The sequence below is a fragment of the Salvia hispanica genome, chromosome 4, assembly GCF_029641045.1.
Source record: "Salvia hispanica isolate PSC_SH4W2 chromosome 4, Shi_PSC_v1, whole genome shotgun sequence".
Taxonomy (NCBI): Eukaryota; Viridiplantae; Streptophyta; class Magnoliopsida; order Lamiales; family Lamiaceae; genus Salvia; species Salvia hispanica.
Genome location: NC_142695.1, coordinates 15,583,447 through 15,601,429, shown reverse-complemented (window position 1 = coordinate 15,601,429; position 17,983 = coordinate 15,583,447). Strand labels below are relative to the sequence as shown.

General features: G+C 37.7%; 2 protein-coding genes and 1 pseudogene across 2 annotated transcripts; all 3 read right to left on the bottom strand.

The window, feature by feature from the left end:
* Positions 1-1,300: 1,300 nt before the first annotated feature.
* Positions 1,301-6,664, bottom strand: LOC125192071 (protein STICHEL-like). Its single transcript, XM_048089525.2, has 6 exons — positions 4,291-6,664; positions 3,846-4,065; positions 2,946-3,482; positions 2,184-2,703; positions 1,602-1,683; positions 1,301-1,507 (listed from the first exon to the last, which is right to left on the bottom strand). The coding sequence occupies exons 1-6, from the start codon at positions 6,337-6,339 to the stop codon at positions 1,436-1,438; spliced, it is 3,480 nt and encodes a 1,159-aa protein (XP_047945482.2). The 5' UTR covers positions 6,340-6,664; the 3' UTR covers positions 1,301-1,435.
* Positions 6,665-11,260: 4,596 nt separating this feature from the next.
* Positions 11,261-12,411, bottom strand: LOC148927347 (uncharacterized; annotated as a pseudogene).
* A 1,290-nt stretch (positions 12,412-13,701) lies between these two features.
* On the bottom strand, positions 13,702-15,905 carry LOC148927346 (uncharacterized). The gene is made up of 4 exons (XM_089056562.1): positions 15,704-15,905; positions 14,499-15,487; positions 14,228-14,417; positions 13,702-14,135 (listed from the first exon to the last, which is right to left on the bottom strand). The coding sequence occupies exons 1-4, from the start codon at positions 15,903-15,905 to the stop codon at positions 13,702-13,704; spliced, it is 1,815 nt and encodes a 604-aa protein (XP_088912688.1).
* Between the last annotated feature and the right edge of the window lie 2,078 nt (positions 15,906-17,983).

Here is a 17,983-nt window from a genome sequence, read left to right as displayed (position 1 = left end):
ATTTGTTGGGCACAATTACTCATATTGACAACTTAATATATCTAGACTAGGGAATTTCAAAAAATGTTCCAAACATATTTTTATTTTCTTCGTATCTAAATATTTGGAGTCTACAAGGATTTAGTGCATAAAATAAAATTTAGGGAGTGAATGTTGATGGTAATTAAGAAGATAATTGAGATACATGGAGTACAAACAAACAATACTCAGATCATATTTTGGTGTAAAACAGTATGTTTTGACTTTTAGTTTTCCAATATAGTAGCAAAATTGACAAATTTGTTAAATTTTGATGGTCAGCTAGTATGATTTTTGGTAAACTGATACTCAACATCATAATTTCCAAATAGGATTTTCATGTCAAATTATTGGCTATTCTATTTAGATTTTAGGTATTCAAATTTTTTAAGTATATAGGAGTATGATTTTTCCAGTTGAGGTTGGCCATCTGCTGTGGATTGTTGGAAACTCTCAGTCGATGTCGGGTCCATCGAAATTGTGAGCTACTGTGAGGATAAAGATTTGATGCATACTGATATTTTCCCTCAATTCATTCTATTCATTTTAAACATTCATAATTATAATACTCCACATAATACTATAATTTAAAATTAATTTTGTTTATTTCATAAAAACTAATTTAAGAAATGAAATGAAAACAAAATTATAATGCCAAATACCATTTTAAAAAAAATTCTAATGTTGATAAATAATTTAATTAATTAATTGTGTTAATCGTTTAAAATTAAATGTAATGGTTTTATCATTTTTTTTTCAAAATGGACCAGTTCTTAATGTCGAAGACCAGAAACTATCAAACATATTTTGAACTAAAATAATAAAACAATCACTTGTTTAGAACTAAAAATGGCCTTGAGTTTTCGTTTCATTAATATGTGAACATGAGGGAGTATATTTATTGGTAAATGAATTTCATAACTAAAAAATAAATTGAATATAAAGTTGAGGATATACAATCCAAATCAAGGAAACGACTATCACTCACAAACAAACCTCCCATCCAAAGACAATAGATGGGTAGCCTAATCTAAAATAATTTTTTGCAATCTTGTTGTTAAGCCTTTTGTAATTATATGCTACTAGCTTTATGTTTATCTTATATACATGAAAAATGATTTGTACATGCCTGTATTTATAGGTGAATACAATTGTTCCTAAGAGCATGTTGCACATTACAAATGATTTTACATAATTACCTACTATATGAGATTTATAAGTTTAATACGTTTCACTTGGATATAAATTTTTTGTACCGTAAAACAAAAAAAAAACACGCTGATGGGCCGGGAAACACATGTTTTTTCGAGAAACATACAAGGCTAGGATCACATAAGCCTATAAATACAAATAAAATAACTGATGTGAAACACAGGATTGCCTGAAGTTATATCTACTGTCTCTGTTGTCTGTTTCTTCATTTCCCACACTCTCCGAATAAAGAAAATCGCCCTTTTTTAGCCGCATGTCTAGATGCGTCTTTCTTAGCCTGGAGAAAGAAAGTATGGATAAAGAGTCTTAACCGAGTGCATCTTGCAACTGTTGTTTCCCATCTATTAAAATTGATTCATGAAATGGCATACCTTTCCCCTTGCTTGAGGTGTCCGGTTATTCCAACAGAGCATCGCACTGCAACCTCCGCCTCCTGATCCAGATTCGTATCCTCTGTACAAGGAAATATCAGCACATATGATAGGACAAGAACAACTCTTCTCTAGCTCTTTCGACTTTATATTCCGTATATATATAACAGTTTTCGCAAGTCAATCTGATTTATTCTGCCTTCTAGTCTAGTCCATGGTTGCTGTTCAGTGAACTTAATTTCTACTGCATTTTCTGTTTTTCATTTAATGAATTATGTATCTAGACCGAAATTGAAGTTCGCTGCTGCTAACTAAAACTAACATTAGTAAATACAGATCTCTTTCTAGTATTATCAATGTTATCATCTATATTGCTCCATACTCCACCGTGGTCACTTTGATTCGATATCATAGTGATTTCTTGTGTATGTAGAAAAACATAGCAGGCTAAACAACTGGATGTGACTTTTCAGAATTTGAGAATCTTTCAGAAAAAGAGTGAGAGCATTTAGCTACAATGCATTCAACATTGAGATAATTAAAAACATGTGTAAGAAATCCAAGGTTATAGCATCATCTTACTTGTTATCATTGCGGAAACTGTTGCCAAATGTGGTATTATGAAGCAAGCTCGGGGAGATTGGACAGTGATCAGCGTTCTGAACAACCTGATCTTTCTGAGGTGCCACTTCGTCGTTCATATTTAGTTTTTCCATTTCATGATTCAACTCATCTTGTGGTAGAACTTGATTCCTTTCAGGTCTCAAATTTCTCACTGATTGAGGTGTTCCTTTGTCCGATGCCTGCAACGAGGCATTTTTCGATATTTGCTCGAGGATGATGGATTCAGTTTTCTGCACAGGAATATCTGACTTGCTATCTTCCATACTTGTGCTAACATTTGAGCATGTTGATTTGTTTTCCTGGTTTATTGGAATCTCGTTCATCAGCTTATGATCCAAAGAATCCTCTTGTAGACTTAATTTAACTTCCACATTGCGTCGCAAAACAGCTTCAAATGAGTTAGTGATGCTGCTAAGAAAGCCTTGTGCTCTGGTTTTGATATCACTATCCTCAAATGCAATGTGAGCAATAAAACCACCTGTATAAAGTTCAAAACTCATTAGAAAGGTACCCAAAAACCACGACGTTATGATATTTGTGATGAAAAGTTTCGTTGCTCGACCATATCTAGAAATCTATAGCATAACAAAATATAAAAGTGTAAGTGACACATAAAAGTGAAGCAAATTTCAAAAGTTAGTCTATAGGGCAACGGAGTAGAGAAAGGGGAAAAGCAGGAAAACAGTTTCGAATGTGTCCATCTTCAGAGAGGGAGTTTACCTTTCATTTCTGATATTGAAACAAGCTTCCCATAAGAATGTAGCAGTAGCCTCAGTGTCTCAGAATGACATTTCTCGATACACAGAAGCCAAATACTAACCAACATCTCTGAATTCACGCACCTCAATGTGGTTCTCTTGTTTGTACTGTCAGCGTGTGAGACAGTCAAACTTATACAGTCGTTAAATTGACTTTGGTTGGTATTTGGAGTTGGTCTGACATTGCTCGCAGAATTGCATTGATCAGAAAACATACAGGATGTGGGAGAAGTTGACTTTTCGGGTGCAAATTGTTTGTCAGAGTTGTGCCTGGAGGCAGTCGATTCTCCAGGTATACTTGCGTGCTCCTCCTCAGTTGCCTTGGAGACCTGCCCTCGACTACTTGTGGAATGAGTTCGACTAGGAGAGGGCATAGAACCTAATTGTAATAGAGTTGCTGTGAACCAGGTTGATCGTTCACTCGAGACCCTCAGATGCTTTTCTGCCTCAGATAGTAATGTTAATGCATGCTTCAATCTGTGTAACTCTCTCTCTGTCACTGGAAATAAATACATTAATAGTTGAAAACGCTATGAGTGTATCAGCACATATAAAAATACCAGTACTGGATAAATATACTGTGCGTTAAAATTTTAGGGGACGAAAAGCTTCTAAACGATATTGTTGTGTTGATTCAACCCATGTACAGATGATATAACTAAATATCCATCAGTAAACTTGAAGACCTTAGAAAGTAGTAGATCTCAATAGCGAAAATCATAACACCAAAATTCAGATTATTTGTAGCTATTTGCAAGCTCATTTGGCACAAGAAGAAGCCAAACTAATAGCAAGATGAAAGCAAAAAGAGAGCAACATACACATTAGAAGAGAGTTTCACTCGAGCAGCAGATGGACTTACAAGTTTTCCAACCGAAGATTGAATCATTGTGATTTGCATCAACACTCAGGTGAGTTCCAGCAATAATATCCACAATAAGAGTAACCAACTGTGAGATTAGAACTAGTGGGTCGACACCTGAATCCATCACTTCTCTGGATCTTCTTACAGTTTCGGTAGCATTTGATGACATGGCTAATTCCAAAAGCTCCAGTAGTTTGTCCTCGGAGACAACCCCCATCTGTAGAAACGTCGCACACAACTTGGCATTATTTGATAGATTATACAACTCTACTTTTCTATTAAACGCATTGGCCAAAAACTAATGCATTAACTGAAAATTAACACGAAAAAAAAAATGTAACATACTTCTTCATATGGATGCAAATCATATAATGGAAAAACTAAGAAGATCAGTCAACATAGATTTAGTTAAAGACTTGGAAAAAGGTTGGCTCAAACTCACCAGCTCATTCACCAATGACTTGGTGATTTGTTTCCCAAACAAACTCAACTGGTCCAGCATGATTTCAGCATCATGTAGTGAACCATCTGCACTCGAAGCAATCAGCTCTAACGCATTTGGTTCAACATCTAAATTTTCTTCAACAGAGATCTTCCTTAGTCGAGTAACAATATCGCCATTGCCAATTTTGTTGAAAATATGCTTCTGACACTGGGTCAATATAGCTCGTGGCACATTGTCAACATCAGTTGTTATGAGTATGAAAACTGTAAAAGGTAATGTTTTTTCAAGAACCCGAAGAAATGAAAGCCATGCTTTCGAGGGCAGTAAATGACACTGATCCATGACAATAACCCTGCAATGTGGAAGTCCTGAAGGATGAACCACTGATATGTTTCTTAAGACATCTTTCAGTCCGTCAACTCCCTTGTTATTGGAGCAATCAACTTCTTCAATAAATCTGGTCTTGCCAGTTAAGAAGTCGGCACATTCCATGCAGGCACCACATGGCCTACTGTCATCGGTGGCAAGGCAATTCAAAGCAGCAGCAAAAATCCGAGCCATTGATTTCTTTCCAACTCCGCGAGGGCCTTGAAATAGATAACTCGGGGTGATCCTTCCCCTTGAAACTGCCCTCGCAAGAGATTGAACAACCATATTCTGTCCAATTAAATCCTCAAAACACATCGGCCTGTATTTGTGGCTCAGGCTTTTGATATTGTCAGAAAAACTTTCTCGAGCTACAAACTCTAGCCCTTCCAGACTTCTACAACTTGAAGATCGCCACCTCCTTCCAGCCAGCCGGCTCATGCCCTCCATATCAAGTTCTGCGAGTTTTGCTGTGAGTTCATCATCACTTTCCATGGTTCTCAAAGATGATCCATCAGCACCGCTGTCAAGAAGAGGAGCTGCTATCTTAGAGTTGAGCTTCCTCTTGTTGGAACGCAAAGCTATTCCTTGATGTCTTTGCTGAGACATGGTCTGGCTTCTACAAAGCAAGCTGCTTCCTTTTCTTCTCAGAACGTCAGAAAGAGATGGAGAGCAGGAACTTCCGTTTCTAGATCGAGGTGTTGACCTCCTAGACCAATAACAAGGAATCCCACATCCTCGCTGATCATCCACCTCATCATCACCATCATCAAATGAACCGGTCATTCCAACCCAAGAGTCAACTGTACTAGGATTCCTGATTGCATATCTATTATAACGGCGTGCCAACAACGCCCGCGTGCTATATGGAACAGAATCATCCTCCTTCCTGTGACTCCTCATCATCTTCACAGGAGGACAAGACCAACCCTTGTTATTCTTGAACCTAGCAAGCAATTGTGACACTGCAGAATCTCTCCCTAGATCCTCCGAATTGCAATAACCCCCATTTTCATCTGACTGACCAATCAAACTCATAAAATCTTCCCTCCCCGAACCAACACTTGGCGAATCATCAATTGCATTTTTCACGTATCGACTTAGCAACATCTTCATCTGCAATTTCTGCCTTGAACCAGGACTAGAATAACCACTCCTCGCTGATTTCTTCTTCCTCCTGCGCCTAATACACGGCGTATAGCTCGAGTCCATACATTTAAACAACGCTGCAGTAAACCTATCAGTCTGATGACCATCACTCTTGGCATCATTCCTCACAGTATTCAAGCTATCAACTTCAAAGCTCTCCCCTTGAGTAGAGGAAGATCCCTCCACATCACCACCACCACCACCACCATCATCATTAATCTGTCTACTCCTTTCACTCTCAGATTTCTGACTCTTCCAATTATGCAAATACACTCTCCCCTTTTTCCTCTCACTATTAGAGCTATTATTAGTCCCCACATTAAAATTGAGCTCAAAGGCATTACCTTCAACGCGGCTATTCTTGGTGAGAGATCTTGCAGAATCAGGCGGCGGCGACGGCGATGGCCTCCACGACGAGGAGGTTCCAGGATCCCTGAGCACCCTCGCAGCCTTGCGGATTTGCGTCAGCTCTTTCTTCCAATGCAGGTTGTTACCCGCCGCCGCCGCCCCGCCGCCTTCAAATTGCATCATCCCACCTCTCCTCCGCCGGACTAATTCAAAAAATCAAAGAAACAAGAGCACTCACAAACCTCATTCACACGTTTTCATTCAACTGCAAATCGGCAGATTTGAAATCAATAAGGTTTAGGGAAAGTATAAAATGAATAGTGCTGAAGAGAGAACAATTTGCCGGGTTTTAATGGCCAAGAAGTTGTATTTGTGTAGTGTTGGTTGAAATGGAATGAAAGAATTGAAATGGTAAAGAGCTTCTTCTTCCCTCCATTGAAGGGCCCGCCATAGAGGCTCCAAACAATATTTCCAAACGAGTCAATGATTCTGTCTGATATTTTTAATGTGAGGATTTGTGAGTGTGTAATATGGAGACTAATAAATGTAATTCGATTAATATTACATGAATCATGAAAATGTAATTCGATTAGTATTAGATGAATCACGAATGTTGCCGTTGATATAGAAGGTGATCAAATATTTCAAAACATGAAAAGGACCATTATTGTATCATACTTTGAATGTATTAATTTCATAACGTTTTGTTTGTGATATCCACATGTCTTGACTATATTCTATTCAAGATAATATCATGTCTTTTTTCAGGTTAATTAGTTTTGGTTATAATCTTACGACTATTTGGTGCAGTGTCATATCCACCTTAGAACAAGTGGAGTATATAAGTTCTACGTATATCAGTAGTATATTACTTATTTTAATTATTTTTTGATTTCTTAATACAATTTGTTACTTATTTCATGTTTTATTTTATTTAGAGAATTAAAAGTTTTATAGGCTTTTACTTCTTTCTCTATCTTTTTAATTAAAATAATGAATTTACTTTTTTTTTTTACTTTTATTCAAACAATTGAAAGAATAGATGTATTATCTTTTTTATATGTTAAAACAATTGAAAAATAAATTTATATACTTCTTGATCAAATTCTCAAATAATCAAAAAATTTACTTTAAACCTATTTTATCTTTTTTGCAGCAATTATGTGCACATGTATATAAAACATTTGCAACTAACCAAATATCTATAATTTTTTAAAACATTGACATTTTGCTTAAATTATTCATATCCACAAGGTTCAGTTCTAGAAATTATTAATCTATTAAAAAATAATAAAAAATTTACTCAAATATATTATGTCAAAAAAATTTATTTCCAAACTATATACTCCCTCCGTCCCAGTTTTATAGTCATATTTTGCCATAAAAGTCCGTCCCATATTTATTACACACTCCTTCATCTCACTTCATTTATTACACACTCCACCATCCAATGTTTTAAAAATCGGACCAGCCGGTGAACCGGCGAAGCTACTGGTTCATGGTTTAACCGGTCCGACCGGCTTAACTACTGGTCGAACCGTTATACTATTATAAATATATTAAATTAAATATATAATGCACAAAATATAATAAATAATAAAATATAATTCATAACATGTAAAAAAAATTAAACAATATAAATAATTAGTTATAGATATAATATAAATAAAAAAATAGTATTGAAATATTAAAATTGAATAATTTTTTATTAGTAAATATAATTAAATACATAAATTATTAATTAGTGTAGATGAAAATATATATTATATGTATAAAAGTAGATAAAGTTCATGTTATTTCAAAAATGTGTATGTGATGAAGTAATATTATAAAATTATTTAAAAAGAATATTATGTAGTTTAAATAAAATATACTAAAAAATAATATTTAATAAATAGTGAACTATAACTAATAAGTAATATGTAAAAAAATATGAATGGTAACTTGATAAGTAACGATAAAATTTAGTTATTAGTAAGTATGATTAGAAGTTAAGATATAATAATTATAATTTAATATATACTATAATTACAAATTATTTATAGAATATATAATTAAGATGAATTATTTTATTAGTACGGGTAATTGGGTGTATAAAATTTAATGTATGTATATAATCAATGTTCATTATATTCCATCAAGGCCTTGTGGTGGAGTGGAGGAGGTGCTGATATTTGGAGGAGAGGTTATGAGTTCAAGTCTCTACAAGAACAAATTTTGAAAAGATATTTTGAAATTGAAAAAACCGGTTTCCGGTTATTGGTCCGACCGGTTTCACTGGTTCACAGCGGGTGAACTTGGTGATGGTTTTTATGGCTTAACCGGACCGGATTGCCTGCCGGTTCGCGGTTGGACCGGTCGAACCGACCGGTCCGGTCCGGTTTTTAAAACATGGCCACCATCTCACTCTTCCATCTCACTTCATTTATTACACACTCCACCATCTCACTTCACTAATTACACACTCCACCAATTCCTTAAAACTCGTGCCTTAACTAAATGTGACTATAAATGTGGGACGGAGGGAGTAATTTTTATTTATATAAAACATTTGTACTTAAGAGAACAAAAAGAATTGTTTGGATTTTTAAACTTCTATAACTATTTTTCATATTCCAAATAAAAAATCTTGGATCTGCCACGGGTTTGGTGATACATGTTAAGTGAGTATTTTCACTTTGTTTGGTTATAGATATATTTTCTTGACAGACACAAGACCCGTTTCGTAGAAAGTTCACAATTTAGTCTATCTTTTCTATCTAAAAAACGAGGTAATGTAAATACTTCGGGAGTCAGACCGAGGTAATGTTGCAACTATCATAGTTTCTCCAATATACCAACGGATACCAAATCCCTTTTTAGTGTGTCCCCTCTCTTGTTTAGGAATTAATTAAAATACACTATTTCATTTTCTTTTTATTTTATTCATCTCTTTCACTTTTAAATATCCAACAACATTTTCTCTTTCCTTCTTTATCATCTTTCCTACTTTAAAATAAATAAGAACTTAAACGATGTTCAAACTAATATATTTCTAGTTTATCTTTTTTTTTTTATAGTTACCAAGGCCGTCCAATGATTATTATTCACCGCAATGACTTGTAGGCAATAGCCAAAGGCTGGGACCTTAACCATTTGGTTAAGGATGAACGAGTCACATATCACTTGACCACACTTATATTTATAAATAGTGAACTACATCAAAAGTCTCTGTCGTTTCCGGTTGTGACACTGCAGGTCCTTCAGAGAAAAAAAAAATCTTTACATATATCTAACCTTAGGACCCGTTCACTTAAATAGATTTCATTTCGCATGAAATATATCTTGAGCAGTTTTGAAGTGTGTATGGCCCACCAACACTGAAATGAAACGGGTGTTCACTGAGCCTGTTTGGCAAAAGCATTTAGGGCTCCTGTGTGAATCAAATGACAATCAACCCCTCAAATATTTTCCTTAATTCCAATTGCTATCCTCCTATTTCTACTTGGGAATGTCAACGAAAATTAGCGTGGTTGTTATCGGCTTGAGAATTTCAGAGATGGAATTCATTTTGCTGAATGAATTCATTTATCTTCATTTATCTTCTTCTCCCACTTCAATTCAACACCCCCATTAACCTTCCTTTCATTTTCTTTCGTTTACGCATTCAGTGATCCTATAGCTAAGTTTGACATAGCGATTTGGGTAACTTGCACTCTGTCCGCTCTCCGACCGGTAAGGTGAATTTGGGACGATTTTGCATCTGAATTTGAGTGGATTTTGCAGCTCAAATTAGGGTCATTTTGCATCTGAATTTGGATTTTGCAGCTGAATTTGGGTTGATTTTGAATGTAAATTTGTGTGGATTTTGCAGTTGCAGCTGAATTTGGGCAGATTTGGGTTGTATAAAATTTAGGGTTTATGCGTCTAACTTTTTAATAAGTTGCATCTCAATTTTCAGGTGCTTGTTCAAGTAATGTCTTCTTCTAGTTCTCAATCATACGGGTCAAGCTTTAATTGGAATTGGCCTTGTCCAGAGAGCGTGAACTGCAACCATGATCTTGAGGCCGAGCTAGTGATATCTAGGACTACTGCGAATCCTGGTCGGCGTTACTATCGTTGTCCAATATGCAAGGTATGGTATGGCATGGCACAATCGCAAAGAAAATGTCCCTTTATATAGACGACATTCCATTGATTTTTGTATGAATTATGCAGGAAGATGATTGCAGATTCTTTCGCTGGGTTGATGTGGGTCTTTCCCCAAGTCAAGACACTTACTTTCAAAAAATCAAGCTCGAACGCGATAACTTTGAAGAACAACTCCGATGCAACAAAATTATGGAGGGTGTTCTTGAAGAAAAATTGCGTTTGAAAACTGATGAGTTTGAAGAGGTGAAGTTAAAATTGAGCTTGAAATCTGAGGAATGCGTAAGGCTTAAGTTACAAATTGATAAAGCAACCAAAGTGTCCCGAAATTTGAAGATTGTTATATTGTTGTTATGTGTTGTAATTATTCTCTTTATGTAGTTCTTTATGTAATGTAAAATTGGATCGTTTTGTTTGTTGAGATGTGTTGGGATCGTTTTGTTTTGTTGAGTAACAATGCAAAATCACTGATGAAATACCACACACACCTTGAATAAAATCACCAATGAAATACCACATCTTTTATACAAACACGAATGAAGTACCTAATAAAATCACGAATGAAGTACTAAAAGGTGTTAAGATTCTTAAACCTGAAATAAAATAACGAATTAAGTACCTCACATTTTTAGATAATTACGAACCAAATACCAAGACTGTTTAACAAACACCATAAGCAGATACACAGATTAGTAGATTCTCGTGATTTGTATCCATGAGTCACTTAATAAATGAAAAGGTTGGATTATGAAACCATCATACGCCAAACAACAAACATTCAACATCGCATCAAAAACCATCAAAATATTGTTACGTCAAAAACCATCAAAATATTGTTACTTCTGTTAGACATAATAGTGTAGTCATGCCAAAATACCAAAATAAACATTGTTTGAGCCAAAATATCAAAATAAAGGCTTCAAGCCCCATGCCAAAAAACCACAACATTGTTTAGATTTCACATCATCCAATCTTCTTAATCTTGATCCTTGCGACGGCCACAGCGCTGCGGATTAGCCGTAGTCCGACTTGAGGTAGGCCTCGTCAGAATTGTCTACAACAAACAACAAAGCGTGAGGAATTGACGCCCAGTGGTTTAGATATGAAATATATTGATGGAAAGTAAATTCTACCTCTGCTGCATTCTGTCGTGTGCGAGGCCGTCATGGTGCTGGAGCTGGAGTGTTCTGTGGCATATATAATAGACGCCCAACTGGTGCGGATTTCATATATTCGTTGTGAATACTACCTCTTGATTTTGACGAGAGTTTGAAGACTCTGCCCTATTATGGGTACTCGATGTAGATGGGTCAGTGGCCTGTGACGAACTATGACGAACTTCAGTACGAGCATCTACTCGGGGATCATTGGTGCAAGTTCTCCTGTTATGACCCTCTGTTCCGCACCGACGACATCTCAGTATATAGGTTCGCCTTAGTGACTCTGCTCCATTCTCGTGATGTCGAACTTGGGGCTCCCCGCGCCTGAGTTTCTTCGGCCGTCCACGTTGTCGCTTCGCCTTGGAGGCGTCAATTCGAATCCAACAGCAGAAGTCTTCGGCCAATTATCCATCCCACTGATTGGGTAGAGGACATTCTCTTACAGCATCGACATTGTGGACCTTAAATAATCACGGGAGACGTAGTCTGATACATCCTGTCCATTCTTGTTGATTATTGCAATTGCATGAGTGCAGGGGATACCATTCAGCTGCCATAACCTGCGTGAGCATGTAAATTCACGCATGTTGACTACATACTGGCCAAACGGTCCTGACACTTGGTACAAATCCTCTCCGTTCCATGTTGATCTCCAAGAAGAAGCCCTCGTGTAGAACTTATCCACGATCTCTTTTATAACGGGCGGCAAAGGGTGATCATAGGTCTTGACTCACTGACCTCTAATTTGAATCCTCTCCATCTAACTGGTCCGAATCTCCTCCAACATGGTGATAATTGCCAACTCTCGAGCAATTGCTATTTTTGAATTGAATGTCTCACATATGTTGTTGAGGATAATATCACAGCAGACATGCGTGGAGAAATATGCCTTCACCCATTTTTCTTTCGGGGCAACATGGAGTAGGTATTCATGTGCTTGGGGATATGTACTCCGCAACTCATCCATCCGGTCTTCATATTGCTCGTTGGTTGTACTGGACGCAAGCTCCCACAACATCTCTTTAAAATTTTCCCCAATGAATCGCTTCTTGAAGTTGATGTATATGTGTTGAACACAAAACCAATGCTCGCTCTGTGGGAACTCCTGAAGAATGGCTTTTGCGAGGCCTTACAAATGGAACACAAACAAGACAACACTAAGTTAACAACAACACATATGTAAAAAAACTCTACATTTTATGATCACAATCGAAGTGTTAATGTACATACATACATACTACATCCAAAAATCACATACAAAGTATTCATGTATGAGTTAAATCACATACAAAGTATAAGTAAATAAAAAATCACATTTGAACTATAAACGTTATAATGAAAGCACATAGCACATACCTTTTGCTGGTCAGACATGAAGACGTATCTAGGGGCATTTTCATGCAATTATAGGTCCTCAGCTAGGTAGGAGAGAAACCATTTCCACTGAGCGTAGCTCTCTGCCTCAGTCACCGCCCACGCAATAGGCCACCAACCGTTGTTGGGATCAATTCCAATAGCCGTCATCAGTTGGCCCCTATACATACCTCGCAAAAAGCAAGCATCTAGGAAGATAATTGGGCGGCAAAACGCATCCAACCCTTTTTCAAAGGACTCAAGCAACAATAAAACCTAAGGAATCTGGGGCCTACAGTGTCAGGATCCCTGAAATTCTCATAGTGTAGGTGCACACTTGAATCAGGGTGTGTCTGCTCCAACTCGGATTTGTAGTAGAACAACTTCCGGTATTGGAGTCCCGCCTTCCCAAAAATGCCTTATAATGCGGTGTCTCTTGCCCGATATGCCTTCATCCTACCAACTATAAGGCCGAACTCCTCATCCACATACTGGCGTATTGCAGACAATGGAATGTGAGGATTGGCTTTGATTTTCTCTAAGTAACGATCAGCCAGCCACTTCGCCGTGAGCCATCTTTGTTCCAACACTTGCAAGCACGTGTGAGCATGATCCCGTTGCATATTCACAACCACGTATACTGTTGTTGTGGGTTTCGATTTTTCTTGCATACACATACCACTCACAGGACTTTCCTCTACAGATGACACGAAGTCTCTTTCCATCATTTTGTCTCACATGCACTGGTCGTCTCATCATAATCGCGTACTGCCGCATGACCTCGTAGAAGAAATCTCGATCCTTAAAAAGATCACCAAGCTTCCACACTGGAAGCTCCTTCGTCAGCTTGAAAGGTGTGTACTTTACACCCGCCTCCTCAACCCCTCCAAATCCTCTAGATCTTTTAGATCTTGAAGCTCATCCACGGTTTCTTGCTCACACAGTGGGTTTGGTTCGGAAGACAAGTTATTTTATCCACAACAGCTGAGAAATTTCGCTGTTTGTTGGACCCTGACCCTTCACTGCCTCCACTGACTTCATCATTCTGTTCTGGAGGAACTTGTCGTCTGGTCTCCGGCTCGTCACCCTCATGCTGATGTACCGGCTGTTGTGGCTGACATAATGACTCATAGAATGAGGTGAACAATTGTTCATCTCGACACATATTAGCCAACGATATAAAATGGCCACCCTCATCGTCTTCATCTTCAGTCGTATATCCCTCATTATGAAGATGACATCCATCCGGAGCATACTCGAAAGCATGACGGTATAAATCATCTTGGAAAAACTGCTGGGGAGCTTCATCAACTGTTTCTCTCGCAGCTTCAGTTGGGGCTATCCTTGCACATGTGGGTTAACCTCGAACATGAGCATTTCATCAGTAATGTCCTCAACAATCGGAAAGAATTCATTGTCAACCCTAATGCCTGACTGTGGTTCACACTTCACACCACCATCCATGACGGGTTGGTATACATCTTCTACATGGACAAATGCTCCGGCCCTGTCCGCATCAGGTTGATCCACTACAGCTTCAAATTCAGTAGGATGCTCGTCAACTACGACACTTGGACCAATCGGTGTAGAATGTTCAACACATGACGGTGTAGGTGCATCCTAATTCATATACACAAATGTACACGAAATCAAAATCACAAACAGAGTACTAAGTCAATTATAAAAATCACAACTCATTACCTCTTGTACGTGTGCATAGAAATCTCCTCCTCCAACATCTCCAACATCTCCTCCAACTCCTGTTATTGATTCTGCCACAGCTTCTGGTACCACATCTCCAAGTTCTGGTTCCGGCATAACATTAAGAGCATCTGGTACCACATCTCCAAGTTCTAGTTCAGATGCTGGTTCAAATAATGTTGCCTCACTAACTTCTTCCGGCCTAATTTCTTCCTCATATGCTACTGCTTCAACTGGTGTTCCATCCGACGGTACTGCTGCTTCCCTAACTAGCATAGCTTCAATATCAGATGCTACAGCTTCAGGGGATATTTGTTGTTCAGCTGCCACCTCTTCAAATGCTTTCTCCAAATTTTGACAAGCTATCTCATCCTCCATCTTCCACTGAGCACGCTTATCTTCAAAACTTTTAGTAAGATATTCCTCAAACTCAATATCCCTATCATACCAGCCAATCATCAAAGGCTTACTCTGGTCCCCTTGCACATGATCCTCCTGCCTCTTCTTCCTTCTCGGTTGACGCTTTGGCACAATCGGTTCGCTTTCTTCAATTTCTTCAATGATGACTCGTGGGGTTTTGGACGCTCTGAATCTAAGAAGCTCCTCAGCTTCATCTTTCATTTTTTTCAGTAAGGCCGCCGCTCTGGTTAGCTCGACAACATACATGTGAACTAGCTTTGTCGAAGTAGACGCCACTTTGAGGAAATCCTTTAGATGTGGCTCCTCAATAATGGGCATCAAAGGACCGCCTATTAAAACCCCTTTGCAGTCAGCACTGTACTTTGGATCCCTGTAATAGAACTCACATATCATCTTCATATCATACTTCAACTTTAAGATCATGCTCGAGAGGTCTACGAGGTCGAATTGTTCTATGGTACAGAAGTCGAAGAAGGTCAAATACCCCCCAACATACTTTTTTTCCTCCTTGGTAAAGAAGAAAGAACCACCATGATGGAAAGCAATGGAAAACCATCCTGGATGTTCCTCTGTCAATGCACAAAAAGACCAATGAAATCAGAAAATTAAAACCCTTAATTCCCAAAATTATCGCTCAAACAGAAACAAAAAATCAAAGCAAAACAAGCAAAACAACAATAAAACCAAAATAACCAAAACAAATTCACAAAAAATTCAAATTTGGAGCCCTAAATCACACAACAAAAGTCAGCATATATACGATTGAAATTAAAAACAGAACATACTATATTCCTCTTTCCGGAGGAAAAAATCCAGCGCAGGATCTCGGATATCCCATGTTTTTTTATCCACATCTATGATCTCAGGTCCATGTCTTGGTGGCGGGGGCGGTGGCGGTGGCTTGGGTTCTTTTTTACGACGAGATGACTTCCGCGAAGATGACTCGCCGACGCCGGAGGTACCAGTGCACTTCCGCTTTGGCGCCATTCATGCAAAGAGAAGAGGGTTTGCAGAGGTTTAGGCGGGTGAGGGAAAAGTGACGGTGTGAAAATTTTGAATTGAGTATTTAACACATAAACACATACATTATCTATATATTTGAGATATAGACAGAGAGAGAGGAAGTAGAGAGAGAGGGGAGAAATATGAACCGCCGCTGCTACATGTCAAATAGCATCAGGTCAACAGTGACCAATGTCAGCATGCAGTAGGCCGTCACTGCAAATTCTCAGACATTATGTTCATGCTCTGTCCAAAATGCCCTTTAAGGGCCGAAGGGTCTTTTAGTCACAAAAAACAAGATTCGTGATTAATTTTAAGGACCCGTTCAGTTTACATGATATGGACAGTTATGGGTGTAAAACTGATCATTTTCATGTGTTCAGTTTATGTGATATAATTCTTGAAAGCCCGAGCTAAATGGTAGGCCCGCACTATTTGGCGCATTTTTGGCCAGATTTAATTCTACACAAATTCGTGGTATACAAATTTGAGGGAGCAAGTTATGGCTTAATGGTACACAAAATGACCTCTTTACCCCTGAAAATAAAACGAAACCTCCCCAAATTGGTTTCAATTTGTTTCACTCTACGCACGGGAACCCTGTTTTGGTTGAAGGATCTGCGCCCACCTCCGTTCGGCCACGGCATTGCGGCAATCTCTATTTCGCCATACCACGATGTCGACAATCCGTTTGTGAAAATGCCAAACAGAAACCGCGCTTCCGCTGAAATGGCCAACAAAGTTATGACTCCGGTCTTCTCCGCCTCATCTGCGACGTCGTCCGTATGCACGGAATTGGGGACAAGAGTCTCGCTTCTAGCTCATTTCCTTGAAGAAATCGAAGATTCGGAGAGAATTCAACAAAATTGTCAAATGGGCTCTTCTTCTTTCTCTAATTCCGACTTCACTGATCTGAATTTATTCAGCAAAATGAATTCCATCTCTGAAATTCTCAAGCCGATAACAACCACGCTAATTTTCGTTGACATTCCCAAGTAGAAATAGGAGGGTAGCAATTGGAATTAAGGAAAATATTTGAGGGGTTGATTGTCATTTGATTCACACAGGAGCCCTAATTGCTTTTGCCAAACAGGCTCAGTGAACACCCGTTTCATTTCAGTGTTGGTGGGCCATACACACTTCAAAACTGCTCAAGATATATTTCATGCGAAATGAAATCTATTTAAGTGAACGGGTCCTAAGGTTAGATATATGTAAAGATTTTTTTTTTCTCTGAAGGACCTGCAGTGTCACAACCGGAAACGACAGAGACTTTTGATGTAGTTCACTCTATAATTTATTAGAGTAGTTGTATTAATCTATTTATAACTATACAAAATATGAGTTTTAGGAAATTTTGAATAACTATTTTGTGCAAAGAATGTAAATGCAATAAACAAAAATTTTGTTAATTGGTTGATTGATTACCATCATAATCCTATATATTTGGACGTTTATGGTGATGGGAATTTATTTCTCGAAGAATGCAACAACAGTTAGACAATTTCCTTCATCTTCCTTGGAATTTATAAAAATATTCGGCGGTTATGGTCAATTAGAAATAACCTAACAATAATCATGACAATATTACACAAAAACTTACGTCATTTATTACACAACATGAATACTTTCTTTATATTTTTTTCCTATAAATATGTCTCATTTGCTATTTTCCTATTCACTGCTTCATTAGCTTCTCCTGTTAATATATTGGATTTTTCTCCAACAAGAAAAAATATTTGAGGATGTGTATGTGTTTTTGAGATGACGGTGAAATGAAATTGTCACTTTTAAATCCTATTTTGAGGATCATTATTTTTCTTAATGTTAATTTATTTTATTTTTTGTTAATTTTGTCTCAATTTCTTCCTTTTTAGCTATAATAGTTCTTTTTCTTTTTTGCAATAAAGAACTCATGAAATCTCAGGCGAAGGCGGAACATGAGTTGCACGAGAGCTGAGAGAGCGCCTGAGCAAGGCTGATCATCGGAGCTGAGAGCTTCAGGAAGAGCTTAATCGTAAGCCTAATTGTATCGTCATGTGATCTAATTATGTGATTGAAAG